General features: G+C 38.5%; 3 protein-coding genes across 11 annotated transcripts in view; 2 read left to right on the top strand and 1 right to left on the bottom strand.

Annotated features, from left to right (window-relative positions):
* LOC139961131 (heparan sulfate glucosamine 3-O-sulfotransferase 1-like) overlaps positions 1 to 17,625 on the bottom strand; it is a 22,451-nt gene extending 4,826 nt beyond the window's left edge. Inside the window, exon 1 of one of the 4 annotated variants that reach the window (XM_071960043.1) lies at positions 17,609 to 17,625. The gene's annotated coding sequence lies outside the window, so the exon portion shown is untranslated. Of the gene's footprint in view, positions 1 to 10,229; positions 10,687 to 17,608 lie in introns of those variants that run through there. The other 3 variants (XM_071960042.1, XM_071960040.1, XM_071960041.1) reach the window with 3 other exon arrangements.
* On the top strand, positions 10,869 to 16,583 carry LOC139961135 (uncharacterized). Its single transcript, XM_071960052.1, has 3 exons — positions 10,869 to 11,268; positions 12,234 to 12,310; positions 12,775 to 16,583. Exons 1-3 carry the CDS (start codon positions 11,231 to 11,233, stop codon positions 13,629 to 13,631), a joined length of 972 nt encoding a protein of 323 aa, XP_071816153.1. The 5' UTR covers positions 10,869 to 11,230; the 3' UTR covers positions 13,632 to 16,583.
* LOC139961132 (uncharacterized) lies at positions 17,118 to 25,915 on the top strand. Of its 6 annotated transcripts, none has more exons than XM_071960048.1 (3): positions 17,118 to 17,451; positions 17,624 to 17,732; positions 18,208 to 20,123. In XM_071960048.1, the coding sequence occupies exons 2-3, from the start codon at positions 17,663 to 17,665 to the stop codon at positions 19,104 to 19,106; spliced, it is 969 nt and encodes a 322-aa protein (XP_071816149.1). In that variant the 5' UTR covers positions 17,118 to 17,451; positions 17,624 to 17,662; the 3' UTR covers positions 19,107 to 20,123. The 6 variants fall into 6 exon arrangements, with proteins under 6 accessions (XP_071816149.1, XP_071816146.1, XP_071816150.1 ...); XM_071960045.1 differs by having other exon boundaries at positions 17,119 to 17,451; positions 17,656 to 17,732; XM_071960049.1 differs by having other exon boundaries at positions 17,131 to 17,451; positions 18,211 to 20,123.
* The last annotated feature ends 109 nt before the right edge of the window (positions 25,916 to 26,024 follow it).

Genomic DNA, 26,024 nt, shown 5'->3' with positions numbered 1-26,024 from the left:
AACTGCAGACATCTGACGACCATGGTAATACGATATATACTTTTGAGTAGATGATGGAAGCAGAGAACCACCCGTATGTGTATTAATACCGATGTTGGTTAATATTGAAACAACTTATAAAACAACCAGGGTTTCCTATACTAGTTACTCTGATTCTGTCGAATGTCTGCTGTGAATTGCAAGTGTTTTACAATAAAGCTTTGGTATACGTTTAGGGCATCCCTCCTCGCTAAGTTGTTTAGGGCATCCCTCCTCGCTAAGTTATATCTGGCTTCTTTCCCGATGCAACTGTTCTCAACACTGCAACATGCAGGGAGCCATAATTGAGAAGGAGGCATTCTCGTAGCCTCGGGTGGGCGTAAGTTAGTGCAGTAAAACAGACGCTGAAAGGCCTGCACCAGCCTAGATTACAGGCCAATTATCTTAAAGAGGCCATGACACGAAAAATCCAACTCATCGAGAGTAACTTCCTCTGAATCTATGAGAAAATCCATGTTCAAAACTATCCTCAACACCTTGAAAACCTCAAGGACTAATTAGTAATTAACGTTTTAATATTCGCATCCGAAAATAGATATCTGAGAATGCGATTTCACGACAAGACAATGATGACGTCATGTTAGGAACACACGTGCAAAGCTCAGGCATGTATCGGATGCGCGGCGATCATACCGTTCCATATACAGTACACGCACATTTACACTGAGAGAACAACCACTGTATTACGCTATATCGTTAGAAATTTCAAGTTTGTTTTACAACTGTTGTAAACTATCCGAGAGAAATGCCGGTCCGTTGTGTTGTTGGGGCTGCATAAATATCATTTCCCATGCAATTAGCCTTCATCCATGGCTGAAGGACGAAAAAAACACGGAGATTATGACCAAGTTAGTGCACAACACCAGCGCCGATTTCACTGGGCCTAGCCAGTATGCAGCTCCGAATGAAGCGAACACTTCACGGAAGCATACTACGATCCCTCCTTTTTGTTATGAAATAAAACAAATGGACTTTAACGGTTGGACATAAAAGAGTCATTCTTCTGTCAAGTAATCCACAAAAAAACTACTCTGAAGACCAGATCGGGGAACAGGAAACCTCCAATGGGGCAAGTGGCGATCCTTAGGAGGTAGCGCGCCGAGCACTAGTAGTACTATAGTATTAGCGTTACTACACTGAAGTCGCAATAGACGAAGAGATTTTACTGTATCATCTAAATTAACACCCCCGTCATTGCTCTATTGCAGGGGCGGATCCAGGGGGGCCCGGGGGGCCCGGGCCCCCCTTTTTGAAAATCCTGATTTTTTTTTTTTTTTTTTTTTTTTTTTTTACCGCGTTCGAGGGAAAGTGCCCCATGCGTGATCAGTGGCGTAGCTACGGGGGGCCTGAAATTGCAGACATGAGATCCATATTTTCAGGCTAGGTACATGCTGCTTAGAATACTCGGGAAGTGCCGTTTCCGGCCATCTGGGGGGTTTGTAAAGCCAAAAATTTTCTTGTACGCTCCGCGCCAACCGATGATGGCGCTCCGCTTAGATAGTCTTACGTTCAGGCGCGGCTGGACCAGTCAGACCCCCCCCTGTCACAAATCCTGCATCCGCCCCTGATATGTCATTGAATATTCCACAAAACAACTTTTTATGTCCACGAAACTGTCGAAACATGATTTTCACTACTGGTAGAGATATAATATATTGGGAATTCTGAATTTCCTGCAAACATGAGGCTGTGCCTGTTCAATACTCACTACTGTATCGCCTTAAAATGATGAGTGGAAATAGTTTCTCCAGGACCGTATCGTATCGTGGGTATCGAGTGCGTCTGATATAGGAACGTACGTAGTACGTACGTCTATGATGATATGCACTGTACTGTACTGATAAAAACATAGGTGAATTTCACTCCATGGGAATGATCACTGAGCACATTCCGGTATAAGAGTGAATTTCCACTCCATCGGAGTAAATCTTAACTCCTAATAGAGTTATATTCACTCATATTAGGAGTGAGTGTTGGATCTGCCATCGTTGTATTGAAAGTGCGGTGATTTTAATGGCTTTAGAAGCGACATAAGAGACAACATTTCTACGAGGGAATGGTGTAACGAACTCGTGTGTATTTACAACGTTAATAAGCATGACAAAAACACGTGACTTGGGAGCACACAACTAACACCCCCACTTGCTCTCATAATAATAAACATCTTGTATGAAAATTACTTTAAAGCAATATGCATATTGTAACTTCTTGTGTTCAGAGTGTTCAAATGTTAAATACATCAGTTACCAAACAGGAATCGCTTGAACTTGTTGATCTTTGATTTTGTTGCTGGTTTTGTAAAAATATCTGCAACCATATCCTCTGTTGGGCAATATGTAATGTTAACCTTACCCTCATTGACCATTGTACGAATAAAATGGTACTTGACATCAATGTGTTTTGATCTTTGTCGGTGAACAGGATCTTTACTCAATGAAATAGCACCCTGGTTATCTTCAAAAATATTAGTACAGTGATAAATTTTCTTGTCCATACCATTCAACAACTGAGTTAAGTACAAACTTTCTTGTGTTGTAGCTGCCAATGCCATGTATTCAGCCTCACAAGTGGATAATGCAACTGTTGGTTGCTTCTTAGATTTCCATGAAACGAGTGGACCATCCCCGGTCAAACTAAAACAATAACCAGTTGTACTTCTTCTGTCCTCCACTGAAGATGCCCAATCTGAATCACTGTAAGCAAGTAACCTTAAGGGTTGACTTGATTTCTTGAAGCATAATTTGTGATCAATTGTACCTTTTAGATACCTAAGAACATGTTTGGCAGTATTCATGTTCTCTGCTTTAGGTTCTGACAAATGCTGTGACAATCTACTTACCACCCAACTTAGGTCTGGTCTAGTGCATGTCATGGCATAAATCAAACTTCCAACTATTTCACGGTAATTCTTTGGATCAACAGCTTCGCTACTGTTATATTCCAATTTCTGTTCACATGGAGTGGATCTGGGCTAACAGTTTACCATTCCAAATCTTTCTAGCATTTTGCTGATATATTTGTCCTGGCTCATCTTGATTTCTCCCTCTTTTTGCTCAAAATGGATTCCAAGAAAATATGATATCTTACCCAAATCTTTCATTCTAAATTTCTTCTGCATAACTTCCTTGAACTGATTTAGCAAGTGTGTGTCACTAGCTGCCATAATCAGATCATCAACCCAAATAATGACTATGATCATGTCATTTTTAATCTGCTTCTTGTAGACACAATGATCTGATGAATTTTGAACAAAATCATTTTCAACAAGGTACTCATGTAATACTTTATTCCAATTTCTACCTGACTGTTTCAACCCATAGAGTGATTTCTTTAACTTATAAACCAACTTTTCTCCTGTGTCTGATAAAACTTCAAAGCCTTCTGGTTGCTCTAAATAGATTTCTTCAGCAATAGGAGCATGCAGGTAAGCAGTTTTGACATCCATCTGATGAACAATCAGATCATTTTGCACTACCAGTTGCATTAAAATCCTAATTGATGTGATATTAGCTGTCGGGGCAAATGTTTCTTTGTAATCTATCCCCTTCACTTGATTGTAACCCTTGGCGACATATCTTGCCTTAAATCTCCTTGTACCTTCAAAATCCTCTTTAATTGCATACACCCATTTTCCCCCTACTGGATGTTTACCTTCAGGTAAAGTTGTTATCTCAAATGTATCATTCTCCCTTAATGAATTTAGCTCTTCTTCCATGGCATTTTTCCATGTGGATATATAAGGTGAATTTACTGCTTCCTTGTACGTTTGGGGAATTCCACATACTTTATAACAGTAATCAATACCAGTCATAATAGAATCTCCATCTTCAACATGTGATACATACTCATCTAAGTATTTGGGAGATTTTCTCTCCCTCTTGGGGTAGTAACGTCCTTGACTTACATCACCCTTAATTCTTTCACTGTGGTTTTCCTCTGAACCACTTTCCTTTAAACTTTCTCTTGTTATTTCTCTTTGAGACACATTTGTCTTACTTCCATTATTGTTTTCAGGAACATGAACATCACCACTAGACTCCCCACATGTGTATTGTTGAGGAAACAACTCAACTTCATCATCCAATACATCAGTTTGGGTTTGTTTCTTAATACCTCTTTTCTTACAGAACTTGACCAGCCTGTTTTTAGACACCTTTCCACTGTTTGCATGATACACTAGGTATGCAGGACTATTCTTGTCATACCCAACAAAAATTCCTTTCTCACACCTAGAATCTAGTTTCTTTGGGTCGTGCTTATACGCATAACACTCTGATCCAAATATCCCCATTTTGGATAGATCAGGTTGGTTCCCTGTTAACATGTGATAAGGGGTTTGCTTAATGCGGTTGTTGAAACATCTGTTTCTATTATGGGCAGCTGTTTGGACTGCGTATGTCCACAAGAACTTGGGCAAACCCTTGTCTATCAATAGACACCTCCCCATTTCAAAAAGAGTTCTCCACTGCCTTTCAGCGGTACCATTTTGGTGGGGAGAGTACGGTGAAGAGGTTTCATGCCTTATGCCCATTTTCCTTAGTACTGACTCAAAAGCATTTCCTGTGAATTCTGAACCATTGTCAGACCTGATACACTTTACTTTGCCATAAGGTGCACAATCTGCCAAAAACTTTTCCAATACTAATGCAGTGTCACCCTTGTTTCTAATGAAATAAACAAATATGGCTCCTGAATAATCATCGGTGAATGTTGCTGCATATTTGAACCCATCCTTAGCTACAGGGTTAATAGGTCCTGCTAGGTCTGTGTGAACCAACTCTAGGGGTGTGGTGGCCTTAGCATCTAGTTTTCTACTCCTACTGTTTACAAATTTTCCTTGAGTGCATGTGTCACAATCAAATGTTGACTTATCAACTTCACCTTTAATTTTCATACCTTTGACTACATCTTGTAATTTAAGAATATCTTCAAAATTACAGTGTCCTAAAATTTCATGCCATGTATGAACATCATATACAGCGTTAACTCTGTCACCTACTATTTCTTCGTCCACAACGTTCAGGTAGTACAATCTTCCTTGTTCTTTAATGTTGAACGTAGTACCATCTTTGTGGGTAAGTATGTTGCATCCTTGCTTGAAGGTCACTGTGGCTCCATTGTTGGTGGCAGCTTTAACAGAAAACATGTCCTGTGGGTAGGAAGGGATATACAGTGCCGCTTCCAGCATAGATTCTACATTCTTGCCTTCTGTACTTAGCAAGGTAACTTGGGCGTTTCCACGTTTTAGCGCTACATTATTTTCTCTTGTCCCATCAGCTAGCTCCATGTAGTGGTTTTCTGGATGGAAAGTATTGTCAAAAGAAACAAATTTTGATAGATCTGTGATTATATGTGATGTAGCTCCACAATCTACCATTAAGGTTCCTGGCTCTCCTCTTTGACGTATGTTGCTTGTATTGTTGCCAGCCTTGAATGAGAATGTGTGATCTTCTTCTCTAGTTTCGGTCTGTTCCGCTGTTTGCTTTGCCTTGTCCTTGCGGTTATGTCTTCTGCAAGTTTCATCACTGTGTGTGGAACTGTTATGGTAATTACACCATCTTGGCAATTTGGTTTGAGACTTGTTACTTGTCTGAAGCTTATACGGGCACAATCTAGCAATATGTCCCTCATTTCCACACTGATAACATGTAAGTCTCCCTTTAATTCTTCTACTTCCAGTGGGTACTGTACCTGTACTTCCTGCCTTCATGACGTTGTCAGATTTGTCATGCGACTCGACTCGGAATTTCTCAGTCTCCTCAAAACTTCTCAATTTGCTTTTGAATTTGGTAAAAGTAATCTCATCGTTGCTCTGTGTGATGTGAATAGCAAAGGGTTTGAAAGAGTCTGGCAATCCTTTTAAAATCATTGCTATCAATAACCCATCACTTAGGGTCTCTTTTGCATTACGTAGGGCTGTGATGGCTTTTTCTGCCCTAATTATGTAATCAGTAATGCTCTCGTTTGGTCCTTTCTTGAGAGATGTTAGCTCAGTATACAGCGTAATGATACGGGGCTTTCCCTGGTTCGAGTAATGTTCTCTCAGTATCTTTAGGGCTTTCCTTCCATCATCGGCAGCATCTCTCATTACCAACGACAGGCTTTTATCATCTAAAAACTGTATCAGTTCAGCATAGCATTCTTCGTTCTTACCTACGACATCATTAACGTTAGGCTGTCCACTGCCAGCCTCACCTTCGGGCGGTACGTCTAGACCTAGTATGGTATCTTTCAGTTTCATCATACGTAGATGTCCGAGAAATTTCGTTTCCCACAATTCGTATTCATTTTCGTCCCCGTTGAAGCAAAGTCTCTGCCATCGACTTCCTGGATCACGCCTGGGCCCATAACCTGTTGGATCTGCCATCGTTGTATTGAAAGTGCGGTGATTTTAATGGCTTTAGAAGCGACATAAGAGACAACATTTCTACGAGGGAATGGTGTAACGAACTCGTGTGTATTTACAACGTTAATAAGCATGACAAAAACACGTGACTTGGGAGCACACAACTAACAGTGAGGGTTAACTCCAATAGAGTTAAATTTTACTCTTAATTTGAAGTGCGCCGAGTGATCACTCCAATGGAATGAAATCCACTCATTTGTTTTTAGACTGTTGCTAGATATATGAAGAAGAAATTTACATACCAATACATGTTATCGGTCATCGATTGGCACAAAAAGCCAGATTCTGATGACAGCTGCCTCAAGAAACCCAATATATGGCCTAATACGCACCGAGCCATCAATGTGGACTATTACCGAAACATCGATGCGTGTTAGTCTTCCACCCCCTTCCTCTAATGCTATTTAAGTCCACATGTGGGCATATCCTGCAAATCTACCGGTAGCCCACAGGGGTTTGAGTTGGGAGAAAGGCCTTGACAGCTTGAAATGACAAATGATGCCAACTTCCCTCAAGTTAAAAGTCTGGCTGAGTTGGCAAGGCCAGTCAGCATGAAAGAGAAAAAACTTTTTTTGCATTTCTGTCACCAAAGTTGCACATCTTTTTGGTTGCTATTTTGCCTCACAGGTGCCATCTTCTGCGATCTGGGGGGTGCTGAAATCTCAAATTTTCTTTGTACGCTCCGCGCCAACCAAGGTGGCGCTCCGCTTAGATAGTAAACTCCGCCCCCCCCCCACAAGAAAGCCCCCCATGGCCCCCCCACTCAAAAAATCCTACCTACGCCACTGTGCGTGTAATTTTTTGTAAATAAATTTGCAAAAAGAGTACACCATCATTCTGATGAAGTGAAGGTGAGAGGGGCACTCTGACTGCATCAATAGTCTCCATCTGGAAGGGGGCATCCAAGATGAAATGGCCTGGAGTAGCCTGGTAAAAAGTAGTTTGCATCACCACCTACTCCCCAAAGACGTAAATCCCAGCTCATTGCTCGAAATTGCAAATATATGCCCGGCAAACAATGAATACATGATTTATTGGAAATAAATTTTACTCCAAACTTTCACGAAAAGTAGCACCAGATTGCACTGAGGACCTCCATATTTTGTGAAATTTTCCCAAAGGGAGGGGGGCACCCACTCCCCTTAGACCCCTCCCCCAGGACGACGATTAGGCATTTCCCATCTGGGCCCCCCCCCCTTCGGCGAAATCCTGGATCCGCCACTGTATTGTATACTAATAAGCTATGAGGTTAGCTTCAGAAGCGATGGGTTACATCTTCTTGTGAACAAATCTCAGTGCCCCAATTTATTTCTGGAATATGCTGGATCAGTTAATTATAGCAATAATTTCTTATTCCTATTCCAGGAAAACCATTTATTATGTTGTGGAGGGAGTGGGGGTAATGGGGATGGGTCAAAATAGGTAGGTAAAAAGATTTTATTCCAAAGGTTGTTTAATTAAATCTCAAAGCGATTTATTTTAAAGTCACAGAGCCAAAAATTCACACAACATAGTTCAAGTGTTAAATCATTGAACAAAATTTATTCAATATCAGTTCTAGACAGTCATTCTGGACAATCTGAACTAACATTAACAACAATCATTGTATTATATGACATAAAAGTAAAACTGTACTTTCCATAAACATTATCATTCTTAAATTACACTAATGTAATTTGTGACATCAAAGGAGGTTAAAAGAAAACAACTTACATGAATTTTTTTGCTTTAAGCCTACAAAGCAGTTGCATGTCCATCGCTATCAATCGTTGTTGTGACAAATTAATTAGAATAATCCAGAAGCAAATACAATACAGGGTTATTTAAACCAAGAAACACTGCACGACGCAACTCACATGCAAAAATGTTACCCACACACGACGACACGTACAACACTGATGGGCAATGTGAAACACAGCATCACACGCATTAAAACAATCGAAGACCATTAACAGGGTGTACTGCTGAGTTTTTGAAGAAAGACTACAAAACAAACCAACTGCTGCTGAAGAAACAGTCTAAACATTCAAGAGTTCTGCTGCCTCCATTGGTCTTTATTATGACTTTTCTGTCAAATATCATTGGTGATATGGATATTTTGGCTTCCAGATTAAAGGTACGAATCAAACAAGGTAAATGCCCCTAAAAAGGTCAATGCCCGTTCCCTTATGCACATATTATATGACATCACGGTCACGCCAATACTTGTGTCCAAATGCTTCAAAACATGCCTTTTCTTTTATTGTTGATGTTGGGTCTGGAAAATAACCTTTTCATCCTGAATTAAAAGTCTTGAATTTCAATATATCAACACTGAGGGAACCCTGACGGATTGATAATCCAACACAATCGTAGTTTAGAAAGGCTTCCTATACAATGAGTTTTCTCCTGGCAACTTGAATCCAGTGTAATGACCATTGGCTGGAAAATCACTTCTGATCCTTTGGACTGCACATGATGGTAGCACAACCCTGACGTGTCTTGCTAGGAACCCCAAGTATCATTGAACCAGTTGACCGTAGGCTATGTATCTGTACTGCCTGGGAAAAAATTTATGAAAGTTCAAAATGTATTAATGTTGGCCATGATGTCCACAATAACAAGCAGGCACACAATGTACAGTTATGGTTACATTTGTTGTGATTTTACACCTTCCATGTATCATGAAACATTCTTTTGTTTCAGAAAATTGATTTGCAAAACTCCAGGCCAAAGTACTAGCCAAGTAATAATGAGTATGAAATAACACATATGCATGTACCTAGCATGGCTGCATAATGCAACTTACATCCCCGAGCCAAACTTTCAGTATGCAACCAACCCTACTAGTACTACACACTATACATATGGGTTGTAAGTTACCGTAACACAATGCACAATACGGTTTAGGGTGTTCCGCGAATTCCAACAACACATGCACAAAATGGACTGGATTTTGTTTTTAAATGCTTCGTTAATAAATTCGGTACTAATTTAGAATCCGTACCATCCGATATCCGACAGTATTCACGTATTCACCGACTGTTATTCTATTGAACCAAGCCGGTGCGAGCACACACGTTCAGCCGGATTATACAGTTGTTCTTCGGTCGATTCGAAGTCAGCTTGCACATTCATATGGTACGGATTCTAAAGTCAGGCCATAAATTCTTACCACGTTGTATGTTCCTTGCAATGGTTTCGAACGGATTTCTTCTTCGATATGTTGTGGAGCTTCAATTTCGGCTCGTTTAACAGGCTCGAACTGATACGGTTCTAACACCTCCGCTCCACCCTCAGCGTTCGGTTCAATATTGGAATGATCATCGCCTTCACTCTCTGCTTCGAATATGAGAAAGGGCACTCTAATTATAGCCCAATTTCACTGCCTAGTGAAGAACCATTATCACTTTGAACTTCGGTTGCCGCATTTGGCTCTGGATCCGCCATTCCACAGGAAATTTTGATTTGATATCGCACTTGTGATCGGTGTTTTGTTTAGTAACTACTAGTGGTATGTGTACTTGTCTACTGTGTACGTGAATGGAACCGTAGCAGCGACAACAAATATGTGTTCAAAACGTGACGTCACATGACGTCATGCGAATCGGAAAATTTTCGAGTAAACAAAGTTTCAAACGCCGAAAAGGGTAAATTCATTCTCAATTTTCGACTTGAAAAATCAAGTTTTAAACTGGCAGATTGGTTGATACATGTTTTAGAGAACATTCTTTGATGGATCCCAAAAATATAGGACTTTGAAATTTTCGTGTCATGGCCACTTTAAACTGGAATAGTATAGTACCTAGGAATTACTTAAAGGGTGTGAAGACTGGCGCAAAGAGAAACGTCTCATGCCGGTAATCTGACCTGGGTTTCGAATGAGGAGTAACAGAAGTGTTAGACACCACCATCGATCCCAGAAAACAGCTTGCTACCGTCGGTAATTAGACACTAGTGAACAGTCAGTACAAACAGATGCAGTCAATACTGACAGCACAGTGTACAAACGATACAGCGATGGATATCTCAGGTCCAGCTAAAGATAACAAGGTATCACGTTTCATTACTGTCTGCATTTTGTAGCGACAAGAGAAAAATTTCACTTGCAAGCAACGGAAAGTTACCTTTAATAGATGGCGGCACGCTGTTTGGGGTGAGTCTGTAATGCCTTGAACAGACTTGTACAAAACAATTATATCGTTCTACTACATACGTTGGCTATTACCGTAACTCCGAGCGAGACAAAAGAGCGATTATTTGCAGTGAACAATGTCGTCCACGGTCAGCAGACACACACAATAGCGTAGTACTCTGGCTTATCTAAACAAGTCAACCAGTCAGACGGTTCTGGTCAATCCGAGCATGACGGTGTTTAGTCAGCCAGCTCTTCTCACGTTGTTCTGGAATGCAAAGCATGATGAGATAGAATATACTATTGACTCTACATGATCTACAGTCTCAGTGTGTAGTAGGAAGTTAACGGTTAATCGATACACACCGTTCAGTCGCAGATATCTGTGTTAAACGCGCATTATTCCTACAACAGAATTCGTATTTGCTTATAACGCCCAGGCGACTTTGACATTGAACTGATTAATTATTCCTTTAATCGTGTTAACTTCTGTGACGGAGAAGAAGCAATTCACATTTCAAGTTTGAAAAAGTGTGAATCGAGTTCGTGTATCAGGTTCACTGACCACGGTCAGTGATCAGGTTGTGCAGATTAGCAGCGTAATAGCTATAAAACAGATATTTTAAAACGTCCTTTTGCCTTGCAACGATATTTGTGAAGCTTCACTTACCATGGATAGAAGTGGAATTGTAGGAAATATTAATAACAGGCAAGATATAATTTAAACGTTATTCTTATAAAACTTTAATTAACAGTAAAGGTAAGTACATCGTTATAATACATATTAGGAAAAGGCACCCAGGATTGAACCTAGGCACGAAAAACCAAACGACTGATCCGCTTAATAATACCATCTGCGTATAGTACACTTACTCTGATATTTTAATAATCTTTGAGAGTATAGGCCTATCCATGATATAACGACTCTTCTGTTTCCTATAGAAGTGTGTATGAAATCTTACAAAGTTAAATTCAGAAAAGAGCGAGAATTTCATGTTGCTTATATCATGATAGGCCTAGTTATGAGCGGCAGCTGCTTTATGCCCATGGATTAGCGTGAGCTTTATATATACACGTTTGTCAAATGTTCTATATAGGGACTCAAAATAAGTCACAAAAGTCGGATCATGTCCCATTCATCGCCGGTTGTTTCATTTTGGACTATACCATTCGACAAAAGGTTGTTCGAATTTAACAATGGTGAAATGTCGGCATAACATAAATAATGTTCTCAAGATATTTTGAAAACGACAACACAACGATTGCTTTAGATTGCACAAATAACACCCCTACTTGATAGTGGAATATTCCAACCGGCGACGAATGGGACATGGTCCCTGTTGGCTATAGTCAAGAAACACATTGGTGCATAATAAGTCGACTCGACCTTACAAGAAATTAAGTTAATCATTACCACGTAACGTAATGTTAAGTACGTCAATATACTTACAACATTTGTAGCAATTACGGTACCTTAGTGATGTGCATTGCAATAACCCCTCACACATCCCCCTCCCCACAGTAAAACATCACCCCTCCCCAGATAAAAAAAAAACCCGTCTGGACAACCATTGATACTGATCAAGATGAAGGAGATTCCATTCTATACGATGTTGTGAAATCGAAGTGATAATTTTTACATATTTGTTATTATTTATTGTCCTCCATTCACAGGACGGTCACCTTCACGTGTTTCCTTATCATATGTTTAGAATTGCTGGTCATCTTGTTTATGTGGTCCCCGCCAGCAGGTAAGACGTCATTTTAAGGGAGGGTGAGGGGAATCGTGTAGTAGAAGGATCTCTTTATATGTAACAACCCCCCCCCCCGGGGGCCCGCCCCCAACACCATACGTATAGAAAGCTAAACATTGATGGATTACGCAAAGACCTCCATCCACCTATACAGCTCACCCATGCCTCCTCATTGGTGCCGCCGTTATCTCTCACCACAATAAAGCCGAACCCATTTAGTTTTACAGTACACATCGTATGCATATATATCAGTCATATGGAACCCCATCATTATATTTATTACTTTATCATCTTCGATTGCTTCACTTTTATCCGGTTCATATATAGAACGACCTGAAATAGCCATTTTGTCACCAACTTGCAGAAAGTTTTCCAGATCCCTCGTGTCTTTTTAAATATTTCTTTAATTTTCATTCTCTCTCTTTCTCTCCACCCCCACCCCCACCCACTCTCTCTTTCAGCATGGTTACTTGTTCCTAATCAACAAGAATCAAGTGCAACATCCACGTTGAAGACGACTCTAGAGGGAGACAATCAAACTTTCCCAACAGTCAAAGATATGTTAGAGCACCTACATGACTCTCCGCTTATGGTCACCTGTGTTAATTATGGATTTGTCGAACTACTCTACAACTTACTCTTCAGCATTCAACGTCTTAAAATACAACCAAACATTCTCGTTATCTGCGAGGACAAAATGTCCTTCATCGAACTCTCAAAAGGACGTCAGAATTTAAACTTGGAATTCAAAATAGCTTTAACTTTTTTGGAGGAATCAACAACGAAATCAACCAGATACACATCCGACTCATACATTCAGCTGGTCCAAAAACGGGTTTATTATATTGAATTATTATTACGCCATAATATTGATGTTTTATATATTGATTCCGATATTGTCTTATTGGAAGATCCTTTCAAATTCATGAACGGAAAAGAAGACTTATTTATTCAAAGTGAAACTCCAAGAAAATCCGTCGTTTGTACTGGGTTTTTCTATATCAAAGCCAATAACCGGACATGCCGACTAATTTCAGCTTGGAGAAGAGCTCTACCACGAGATAAAAGGGGGAATCAAAGGGTTTTTAATGAAGTTCTTAACAGATTCAAACGTCAAATAAAAGTCAACATTCTTCCAACAGATAGGTTCTTTAGTGGAAAGATATTTGCAGCATCTAATGAGCCATGGTCCAAAAGATCTCCAAAACCAGTAGAAATTCATGCTAATTTTATGACTGGTTCTGTAAAGAAAACCCAAACTATGAAAAACCTTGGTTTATGGTTTATTCCACCTTCAAATAACTCTAATATATTATAGAAGGTATGCAAACCCAGCCATCATGTTTGAAATTATAATGAGTTGGAAAACCCAAAAAGAAGTGAAAACAATACTTCCAGCCTCCACCGCGGGATTCGAATCCGGCTTCGAGTCCGGGCTTCCCGCTTTTCACGAACACCCTAACCAAGTATAGGCCATGGATGATGCTTGTATGTCCAGTGTTCGAAACCAGTTAAAATGAATATATATATATATATATATTTTTCAATTATATATATATATATATATATATATATATATATATATATATTTCAATATATATTTGGACTTAGAAAATATAGATATATGTCGTCGTCAATGCAAATGGTATGAAAATTACAAAATGTAATACAATTATATATGACGCTAGATGAGTGTTTTCTTACCGTTCACATTCAATTACAAAATTTTAAGTTTTGAGAGAATGTCTATGACGATTAAAATGTTCGGAAACGGGGAATCCTGCAAACTTATAACGAAAAGGTGTTTTTTGTGTGTGTGATTATAAACCGGGAAGGTTGACCGAGAGCTTGTTTCACATACCTCATCTCCCTCCTTTCAAAGAACACAATAGAATATGTAAATGACATTACTAGAATCACAATTAATTTCGGACGACAAATGGTGCATTCTGAGGCATATCTATAGAATATAAAGTGAGGTCTACATATAAGTAGCTCGAAATGCAAGGTTGTGGTAATCAATAATTAGAAACTAAATGTGTCCACTGGACTGATTCATGAGGGGCCTGGGCCATTATGGGAGGACCAGAGGTGAATGAAGGATTTTATAAATGAAGGGATTCTCCCCTGGGGTCACTGAAGCCGACCCCCATTCAGGGGCTTCAGTGGGTGTCCTCTTCCAGATACAAAGAGTCAAACATATGCTAAATATCACTGATTGGAATATGTTTAAAGAATGTTCCAACGGACTAAATGAGTATATGGAGGTGGTATCATGCTATATTAATTTTACTAGCAACTTCTGCGTTCCAAAAAAAAGAAACACCATAAGTGCAGATGATGAGGCGACTTCCAGCAGATGACGTCATAAAACAGTTACAAAAAGAAAAGAAACAAGCAATAGACGCAGGTGACAGAACTAAGCGAAACACACTTCAAAGGGATATCAACAAATTAGTCCATACCAACAGAAACAAAGGTTTCGGAGCCCTTGGTACAATACCCTTTGGGAACTATTGAGAACAATACGCAATCCAGAAAAAAAACGAACAATATTATAGATGAAGAATTAGGAAATAAATTAAGTGAACATTTTGGACGATTCAATATTGCTGCTATATTAGATAAAGAATTAAGTTTGCCAAATAGTAACTAGGAAGTGTATATAATTGAACAAAGCAATGTTGAGAAAGTCTTTAGAGGTGTCAAGAAAGGCATTGCACGTGGGTCTGGTTATTTACCATGGTGGATTTTTAAGTTTTATAGCAATGAATTATCATCTACTTTTACATCAATTTTTAATGAATGTCTATCTAAATCTACAATACCATGTCATTGGAAAAACGCATTAACTTCCCCTATTCCGAAGAGACATAATCCGATATCAGAGATTGATTATAAACCAATCGACTTGGCCAGAATAAGCTTCAATAGCATGCAAAAACTAATTGCACCCTTTATAACACGATCCATCGAAGGTGATAAGTGCCAATTTGCCTATAGGAAAGGTTTTTCTTGTACAGATGCTATACATATTTTGCTACATAACGTGGTTCCTGGGTTAAATTTAAATGATACAGATATAGTAAAGGTCTTAACTCTAGATTTCACAAGTGCTTTTAACACCGTTCTCCCAAATCACGTAATACATGACCTTTGTAAGTTCACTAACGAGCAATGGTTGATACACCGGATACATGATGTCATATAAGGTTGGTCAAGGCAAATTAAGTTAGCCAATGGATTATCTGAACCATCAGATATTAATGTTGGCGTTCCATAAGGAGGCCCTTTATCTGTACTCTTATTTACTATATATATACAGACGAAATACGTTCTAGCTCAAAATGTAATGTTATTGAATATGCAGACGATACTGCTATTTCATGTAATATAACAAAACATACACATATGAGTGACCAATTCAATGATCAAAAATTTGTTTCAAGCACAGTTGAACTATGTGATAGAAAAAAAAAATTGTTACTAAATTCGAGAAAAAAAAAGCAATAGAAATCATATTTGCTAATATCAATATAAAGAATGAAGGTCTCCTTACATCAAAGATGACACAAATTGTAATTCATGAAACAGAAGAAGAGCGCACATCCCAAACTGTATATCTAGGACTTTGCATAGATGATAAATTAAAAAATTTTATATCATATTTCCAGAATTTTAAAGAGAGTATATTTTATTGTCTCAACTTTAATTTATATTTCTCCGTATTTTGATAGAGAGGTTTAAGGGATAATGTTTTACTGCCAGTATATTGCCACATCTTGTTTACGCTGTTCCTGCTTGGTATCACTTCTTACTGGCCAAATTAGACATGCAAAGAATTATAACCTTTTTATAATATTGTACCAAAATCTTTAAACTTGATAATGAAACTTTGATAGCGAAGGTAAATAATACTGCCAAAAATTATTTTATAAGACAAAGTACGAATATTTATAAAAATGAAAATCATCCACTACACAATGAATTGACATCTCTATTGAAAACGACTAACTGTAATATAAGAAACAAGTACAAAAGTTCATTTGCATACCAAGCTGCTATATATATTCAAAATGGCAAAGTTAAACCTTTATTTTAATTTTAATATTCAGTAAATGTGTTTAAATATTTAATTTCCTATACTAATATTCATATTTTAATTTTAAGTTTAAATGAACTTTTTACTAATTCATCTTCAATTTTCGTAATGTACTTTTTGAATTTTTGATGTCCTTTTTATAAATATTTATATTTATAATGTAAATAAATAAACTGAAACTGAAAAGTACATTCTGAGTCATATTGAGTCTATATATTAGGTCAGTATACAAGTAGCCCTAAACGCAAGGTCCTGTTAAAAAAGTATTTCATGTGAAGGATGACCAAAAAGTGTGGGGAGGGGAAACGTACTCCCGTAGTAGTGGAATAAATCTTCCCCTTGCACATATCCCCTCTCTCCCCGACTGACATGGGAAGTGGTGGCCATAACTTCCCTCCCCTCCCTCCCCTTCCTCCCTCTTTTGGAATCGTCACTTTTAGCAGGGAACACGTATACCAACAAGCAACATGGGCACATTTTATTTCATTTTTTACAAAAGACAATTGCAAAGAACCTGTATACAGGAATGGAAGTACGTACATGTGCAAAACCTAGGTCCGTGAATGACCAACATGTGAGTTTTGTAGTGATGGCAGCCTCTACCTGCTGTAAACTTATATTGATACATTGTCATAGAGACCCATTAGTTTGGCGAAGTAAGTCAAAGCGCAATACAAGTGCAAATGACACTGTGCTTACATTTGGACATTCCGAGGGCGCGTTTACGTGAAATAAGCTAAACAATTCTTTTTGACAGTTTCAGTTAGTTGCTCACACACTGTAACGCAAATAATAGACACGTATGAATGCAAAATTATCAGTGTCACAATCATTTAGGTACGTACACACGTACGTGTTACATGTAAATACAATGAGTATATCCTTGTATAGGCTCACACGTTGAGTCTGTATACCAAAGTAAGTCGTTTGTACCGTGTAAAACTTCTATGTCTCAGCAGGCAGTTGTTCCATAACAACTCCCTGGTCTCAGGCACGTATTCAGGATGCGTATCAGCGACATTAATAACGGAAAAAGGTGAGCCTTTTCTAGTTGACTTCCATATTAAAAAATAAATTGATAAAACAATACCTTACTCTACATATCTTACCATGCCTTACGTTAAAGTAATAGCGGGATAAACACGATTAAGATAGTAATGGTGATAAATGGATTTATGTATTTATATATTTACTTTCTTCATGTATAGAGTATTTAATCCCGTTGACGCTTATCTTATAGGACGATTATGAAGGCGTTGTTTCTAACTGTGTCCATGGAATTGTTTCTATTCTTCTTTCCGTGGTCATTCTCGAGAGGTGAGAGTTCTCAAATATCAAAACTGTTCTGAAGATGCTACTTTTCGGTTGTTGTTGTTGTTCACATATTTTGATCTTTTGTCATGTATCCCTTTATAATAAATAATTCGTTAAAGCTTTTAAAACTCGCAATATCTAACAACGTAAATATATCTTTTTATTTTATATCTTCATTGTTGTTATTATCAAACCGCTCCAAGTTGTCTTTTTCAAAATATGCTATGGAAGTCTTAGTCATGTCTTAGTCTAAGCTTTCATTAATCTATGTTTCTGTTTTCTGCTATCTATAGCAGAATATAAATGATGATTGAATGATTGCATATCTTGCTGCTTCAAATTATTTCTTCATTATGACATACTTTTAATGTGAACTCAGTCCAATCCATATATATAATTTCATCAATACTAGTCCACCCGCCCCCTACCGCCCTCTCTCTCTCTCTCTCACACACTCTCTTTTCCATATTTTGCTTAGCAGATATTATCCACACATCTTTGCAATTGAAACCACCATTGGTGACCGTTATACCATTACAACGGGACAGGCCTTCAATCGTCCAAAGACTTAAAACAAACTCGACAGTTGCACCTGTAAAAACAGAGGACAACACTTCCTATCCGACATTGACTGATATTTTACCCGACCTGCAGCGGTTATCTCCCGTAATAGCCACCAGTGTTAACTATGGATTTCTCGACATGCTCTATAACTTTCTTGTCAGTATCCAACGTATAAATATGCAAGCAAATATTCTCGTTATCTGCGAGGACAAAATGTCCTTTAATGAACTCTCAAAAGGCAATCAGAATGTAACTTTGGAATATAAAACCGTTTTAACTCATTTAGAAGTATCGATATCGGATTCTACTGACTTTGGGAGTGAATCTTATGTTCAACTCGTCCAGAAGAGGGTGTATTATATTGAACTTCTACTACGTCACAATATTGACGTTTTATTTACAGATAATGATATTGTTTTATTGGAAGATCCTTTCAAATTCATGAAGGGAAAAGGAGATTTATTTATTCAGAGCGAAAATCAAAAACATACTGTACTTTGCGCTGGATTTGTTTTTATGAGAGCAAACAACAGGACGTGTCAATTAACTTCTGCCTGGCGGAAAGCTTTGTATAGAGACCGCAAAGGAAATCAACGTATTTTTAATAAAATTCTTCTGGACTTTCGCGATATAATCCAAGTTAATATACTGCCAACGGACCGATTCTTAAGTGGCTTGTTATTTCGCAGATTAAAGTTACCTTGGGACAAGTTAGACCCTAAACCTGTATATATTCACGCGAATTTCCTCGTTGGTCACGACAATAAGACGGCACTTTTGAAAAAGCATGGCTTGTGGTTTCTTCCTTCTTAGTCGATATTATCGAAGGAGGTTCGAGGAGGACTGAAGGCATTCCTTTAACAACAACAAAAACAGAAGGAATAAAACTCATAATCTCGCTCACAAAGGAGTTTCATTTTCAAGATGAATTTGTAGATATTTCTGTGAGAAGACAATGTCTAATCTACCTATTTTATATTTGACATTTTATTCTATTTATTGGATAACGAATCACACATCTACTGCAGCCATTAACTTGGTGCAGCTGCTGTTATCCTGCCTCAGCTATGGAAACCTCCAAGTTGGGTTAATGATCAGTATTTTTTAGATCAGTTGTTCCAACATCTTTTCGACGTCCTCGTTTGTCTAATCACGATTTTTTGGGAGACAAGTTCTGCTCCCTTCGGACGGTATATTATACAATCTACATTATTCACGTATGATATAAATAGTGTTAGGTTTACACCTTCATCTCTTTGCTTTTCTTTGGTATGTTTGTTTCTTTGTTTGTATGATCCTTCTTGTTTTTTTTTTGCGCTCCTGTAAATATGCTCCATCATTGAACTTTTCTGGTGACGGATTTTATTTTTGAAAATGGTTACTCAAGATTCGAGAAAAATAAAGCTTATGGTGTATGGATTGAGACTGTATCTCTTGGAATTATTGACGTTATTATTAAATTAAAATCAAATAACCTCACAAAGCACAAAGTAATGTTATATCGATCGCCTGCTCCCGATTGGATCTACAAAGAAAGATGTAAATCTTAAGAACTTGAATTAATCAAAACACAAAAACTACAGGAAATGGGCATACGGTTTCCTATTATCAATTCGGTCTGTGTTAGATTCACATGAACCGTTAACAGTCACACACATATCCAACATTGATGTATAAACAATAAATTATTTTAACAAGTTTACCATGTTCTTAGATCTAATACTGAAAAAGTTAATGTGTTGCCAAAAATTTATTAGGGCGGAGATGGGGGAGGGGCAGAGGGGTGGGGTTTGTGGAAAGTGGTTGACAAAAACTTTCATTGTACAGCAATATGAACAATAAAAAATGGGTTTTTCAGGTCAACTTTTCTAATAGCCTTTCCACTTCTTTGCCTTCACCCTGCACCCCCCCCCCCGGACAACACACACCACCCTGTCACCATGGAAGTACATACAATGTTTAATAATTAGTCCCTTACACACGATCATAGAATTTCTTTTGCTTCATTATTTCACTCAATTGTCAACCAAGCCAAAATTAGAAACATAAAGAAAGTCAACAGGACATGTACATATCATAATATATATGTCACAGTTAGATTTGAAATACTCTCTTACTTTATTAAGAATTGCTATAAATATTGCAAAATGAAGATGAATTACAGCTTATAGAATAATATATACTGAGTATAAACATGAGCATAAATGTTACCTATGATTTAAATCCAATTACAGATCAATGTGATAACGGAAGAAAGGCTTATTTCTAAAAATTGAAAGTTCTTCATAAATGATCCCCTGGATGGTTCCGGAACACTTCCAGTTCACAATCAATAGTAAACTCTAAAATTCAATATGTCTTTTCTTCTCAATTGTTTATCAAACCACTCTTCCAGGCGAGGGACACCCATAGGCACAGATCCAGGTGGTGTTAACTTTTCTAATAGCCTTACCACTTCTTTGCTCTCATCCTGCACCATGTGGCGTAGCCAGGATTTCTTCAGTGGGGGGCGCTGGGGGGGGGCTTGACCATTTCCTGCATGGGAGGGCGTCTTTTTACTATCGAAGCGGAGCGCCACCATGAGTTGGCGCGCAGCGTAGCGAAATTTTTAGCTAAAAAGGCCTCCTAGATCGTCGGAAATGACACTTCCCAAGCCTTGCAAGCAGGGCGATTTGAAACGTCGGGGGGGGGGGGGGGGGACGTAATCGATTCGAGTATTCCGGCCGCAAGTACTATCTAAGCGGAGCGCCACCATCGGTTGGCGCGCAGCAAATTTCAGATTTCAATACCTGCCAGATCGCTGGAGATGGCACTTGCCAGGCTGGATAGCAGCCATCTAGTTACGTGGTTTCGGGAGAAAATTACAAATTCGTCACTCAGGAAATCTGCAATAAAGTTTATGCGGCCTTAATTTTTTGGTGGATTATTTCTGTTATTAGTGATTCCAATTGACATCAACATTAGAACCCAGTGCAAGTTGACAAATGATGCGATGAACTGCATGGAAGACCCCAGCCCCATTTTGCCCTATGTTTCAGGATAGAATACCCCTCATTTGTTCAAACCCATGGCAATTAACAATCTGTGAATACATTTACTTCGAAATGGGCACATTATATTGCACCAAGTCAGTCAAGGAATGACCCCAGGGCCTCAGATATAGGCCTATAGGAACGATGCCCCAAAATGTCCCGGACATACTATAGGCGAAGGAAGCTATCCGCCGCGACTGCATGTGAGTTTCTCGACTTGCCGTCCTGGGAGTCATACCACAAATTTGTGAGTTTGACACCGGCATTGATAATTTTTCGACAAATCTGCAAATTGTGCGTAGAAAATAAGGAAAAATTGACTGGGCTTTCAGCCAAGTAACATACTGAATGACCAAACTATATGTCAAACTGACATGATCAAAGATTGCGTCTGAAACTTTATTAGGGTGATAGACTGATTCTCAGCGATAGTATTGTCTCCTTTCTTGAAAATTTGTTTTTTTTAGCGGTTTTAAGAGCATCAGGGTACGTCCCAGAAGTGAAAACCCGGCCTATGCGCTATGTCACGTCCGGTTTTTCAGCAACTATAGCCTACTGCCGGTCCGCGGTCGTTCGTGAGTGGTCATCATGGAGATTCGAAACCATTCAGACCAATGATATATTTTTCGCACATGTATTTTTTTCGACACCCAAAATCCCAGTGGGGGGCGACTGGAGGGCGACGAGCTTTCATGAGGGGGCTGTCGCCCCCACACCCCCCTTGGCTACGCCACTATCCTGCACCCCCACCCCCCAGTTGGTGTAAAGCCCCTTTTCAACCACACCACACAAAAAGATTCAAGAGTATTTATGAGCACAATGTTGCATTTATACCTTATAACAGACCTAATTTATAGTCTAAATATGCCTCTGAGTGCCCCATTTGAGGTCTTTATTCCACTCAGTTTAGGCTTTTGCCATCGATCAATGTAAGTCTTGTTTTGGTGACGTATTTCGTCTCACTCTTGAGATCAATCATAAGAGATTTAAGAATAGCTCATGCAGACCAACTGAAAATAAAAGAGTAACAATTTCTTTTTGCAATATTTTGAAGAGGGGGATGATGTAGAGATCATATTCTAGTTCTCTCTAGTTTCCACCATTCAACCCTTTCACATGTGTTGCATACCAGTACATTCCTGTCATAGTAATTAATAAGTGATATTTACAGTACTAATTACCTGTAGAAACATATCTTGCAAATATTTTCTAGTATAGTGTCATTGTTACTTACCTGTAGGTAAATACCTAACAGTCCTGTATAAATGCTTTAGGTATTGTTTTCTTTATAGTTGTTTCTAGGGTGGACCTTCCTGCATTTAAAGGACTCCTTATGTTTTGATTGGTAACTGTTTTGTATTATCATTTTGATTGGTTGAACCCTGATGACCAGCCAGGTCAGACTGGTCATCAGGTTCTTGTAAATAGTGTTATAGAAAATAAAGCAGAGATGCACAGAACCCCAGAGTGTGCAGGTGTCTTTTTTTATTCTTTGAGTTTTCCCACTCGGTCTCTACAATGGCGTAGTCGGCAGGAAGTAAGTCAAAGGGAAATACAAGTGCAAAAGACACTGTGCTTACATTAGGTCATTCCGAGGGGGCGTTAATGTAAAATAAGCAAAACAATTCTTATTGGCAGTTCCTTAGTTGCTCACACACTGTAAAACAAATAATAAACACGTATGAATGCAAACTTATCAAAGTGTGAAGATCATTTAGGAACCTGTTAGACTTAAAGACAACAATTATATCCTTGTATAGTCTCACTTTCGTTGCGTCTGTATACCAAAGTAAGTCGTTTGTACCGTGTAAAACTTCCTGGTCTCAGGCACGTATTCAGGATGCGTATCAGCAACATTAAAAACGGAAAAGGGTAAGACTGTTCAAATTGACTTCCATATTAACAAATGATTAAACAATACCTTACTCTACATATCTTACCATGCCTTACGTTTCAAGTAATATCGGGATTAATACCATTAATGTACCAATGGTGATAAATGGATTTATGTATTTATATATTTACTTTCTTCATGTATAGAGTATTTAATCCCGTTTACACTTATCTTATAGGACGATTATGAAGGCGTTGTTTCTAACTGTGTCCATGGAATTGTCTTTATTATTCTTTCCGTGGTCATTCTCAAGAGGTGAGAGTTCTCAAATATCAAAACTGTTCTGAAGATGCTACTTTTCGGTTGTTGTTGTTGTTCACATATTTTGATCTTTTGTCATGTATCCCTTTATAATAATCAATTCGTTAAAGCTTTTCAAACTCGCAAAAGGCTATCTAACAACGTAAATATATCTTATTATTTTACATCTGTATTATTGTTATGATCAAACCGCTCCAAGTTTTCTTTTTCAAAATATGCTATGGAAGTCTTAGTCATGTCTTAGTCTTAGCTATCATTAATCTATGTTTCTGTTTTCTGCTATCTATGGCAGAATATAAATGATGATTGAATGATTGCATATCTTGCTGCTTCAAATTATTTCTTCATTATGACATACTTTTAATGTGAACTCAGTCCAACTCCATGTATATATTTTCATCAATAGTAGTCCACCACCCCACCCACCCCCCCCCACCGGCCTTTCTTTCTCTCTCACTCTCTTTTCCATATTTTGCTTAGCAGATATTATCCACACATCTCAGTTGCAATTGAAACCACCATTGGTGACCCTTATACCATTACAACGGGACAGGCCTTCAATCGTCCAAAGACTTAAAACAAACTCGACAGTTGCACCTGTAAAAACTGAGGACAACACTTCCTATCCAACATTGACAGATATTTTACCCGACCTGCAGCGGACATCTCCCGTAATAACCACATGTGTTAACTATGGATTTCTCAACATGCTCTATAACTTTCTTGTCAGCATCCAACGTATAAATATGCAAGCAAATATTCTCGTTATCTGCGAGGACAAAATGTCCTTTAATGAACTCTCAAAAGGCAATCAGAATATAACTTTGGAATATAAAATCGTTTTAACTCATTTAGAAGTATCGATATCGGATTCTACTGACTTTGGGAGTGAATCTTATGTTCAACTCGTCCAGAAGAGGGTGTATTATATTGAACTTCTATTACGTCACAATATTGACGTTTTATATACTGATAATGACATTGTTTTATTGGAAGATCCTTTCAAATTCATGAACGGAAAAGGAGATTTATTTATTCAGAGCGAAAATCCAGAACATACTAAACTTTGCACTGGATTTTTCTATATGAGAGCAAACAACAGGACGTGTCAATTAACTTCTGCCTGGCGGAAAGCTTTGTATAGAGACCGCAGAGGAAATCAACGTATTTTTAATAAAATTCTTCTGGACTTTCGCGATATAATCCAAGTTAATATACTGCCAACAGACCGATTCTTAAGTGGAATGTTGCTTCGCAGATTAAAGTTACCTTGGGACAATTTAGACCCTAAACCTGTATGTATTCACGCGAATAACCTCGTTGGTCACGACAATAAGACGGCACTTTTGAAAAAGCATGGCTTGTGGTTTCTTCCTTCTTAGTCGACAATATCGAAGGAGGTTCGAGGAGGACTGAAGACATTCCTTTAACAACAACAAAATAAAACTCATAATCTCGCTCACAAAGGAGTTTCAATTTCAAGATGAATTTGTAGTTATTTCTGTGAGAAGACTATGTCGTTTGGTAGAACTAATCTACCTAATTTATATTTGACATTTTATTGGATAACGAATCACACATCAACTGCAGCCATTAACTTGGTGCAGCTGTTGTTATCCTGCCTCAGCTATGGAAACCTCCAAGTTGGGTTAATTATCAGTATTTTATAGATCAGTTGTTCCAACGCCTTGTAAACGTCCTCGTTTGCCTAATCACGATTTTTTTTTTTGAGACAAGTTCTGTTCCCTTCGGACGGTATATTATACAGTCTACATTATTCACGTATGATATAAATAGTGTTAGGTTTACACCAGGGTTGTCCAACCTTTTGCAGAGGAGGGCCACATGGAATTATTATGATGAAGGAGGGGGCCGCATGAACCCTACGCTCGATTTTCGATTTTTTTTTGCCCGAAGCCCAAGGCAACAAAATGTGAGCACTGCATGCGCGCGGAGCTCACTGATTTATTATCCTTCCTGATAAAGCAGATGAATAAAGTCCAGCCGCCCCCCCCCCCCCACTCCGCTGAGAGAGTGTCACACAAACTGACCTGTATGCAGTTTTTTGGACCCAGACGGTTCGAATGATTGATTATATAGCTTCAAATTGTTATCAATAAATCTGCTCACTAAAATTTCGCACCGTAGAGCATCTCTTGCGGGCCGGACGCAACCCTGCGGCGGGCCGGACTGTGGCCCGCGGGCCGTAGGTTGGACAACCCTGGTTTACACCTTCATCTCTTTGCTTTTCTCTGGTATGTATGTTTCTTTGTTTGTATGATCCTTCTTGTTTTTTTTGCGCTCCTGTAAATATGCTCCATCATTGAACTTTTCTGGTGACGGATTTTAGTTTTGAAAATGGTTGCTCAAGATTCGAGAAAAATAAAGCTAATGATGTATGGTTTGAGAGTGTTTCTCCTGGAATTATTGACGTTATTATTAAATTAAAATCAAATAACCTCACAAAGCACAAAGTTACGTTATATCAATCGCCTGCTCCCGATTGGATCTATATACAGAGAAAGACGTAAATCTTAAGAACTT

Source organism: Apostichopus japonicus, chromosome 20 (assembly GCF_037975245.1).
Source record: "Apostichopus japonicus isolate 1M-3 chromosome 20, ASM3797524v1, whole genome shotgun sequence".
NCBI classification, from domain to species: domain Eukaryota; kingdom Metazoa; phylum Echinodermata; class Holothuroidea; order Aspidochirotida; family Stichopodidae; genus Apostichopus; species Apostichopus japonicus.
This window is presented reverse-complemented; position numbering and strand designations above follow the sequence as displayed.

What these genes read in the sequence shown, in the direction of transcription:
- LOC139961135 (XM_071960052.1), top strand. Translation starts at nt 11,231, where the DNA reads ATGGATAGAAGTGGAATTGTAGGAAATATTAATAACAG. An exon ending in GTAGGAAATATTAATAACAG is followed by an intron (nt 11,269 to 12,233) that starts GCAAGATATAAT and finishes CTCCATTCACAG; the next exon opens with GACGGTCACCTTCACGTGTT. An exon ending in TATGTGGTCCCCGCCAGCAG is followed by an intron (nt 12,311 to 12,774) that starts GTAAGACGTCAT and finishes TCTCTCTTTCAG; the next exon opens with CATGGTTACTTGTTCCTAAT.
- LOC139961132 (XM_071960046.1), top strand. Translation starts at nt 17,420, where the DNA reads ATGCGTATCAGCGACATTAATAACGGAAAAAG. An exon ending in GACATTAATAACGGAAAAAG is followed by an intron (nt 17,452 to 23,397) that starts GTGAGCCTTTTC and finishes CTTATCTTATAG; the next exon opens with GACGATTATGAAGGCGTTGT. An exon ending in TCCGTGGTCATTCTCAAGAG is followed by an intron (nt 23,475 to 23,963) that starts GTGAGAGTTCTC and finishes TTTGCTTAGCAG; the next exon opens with ATATTATCCACACATCTCAG.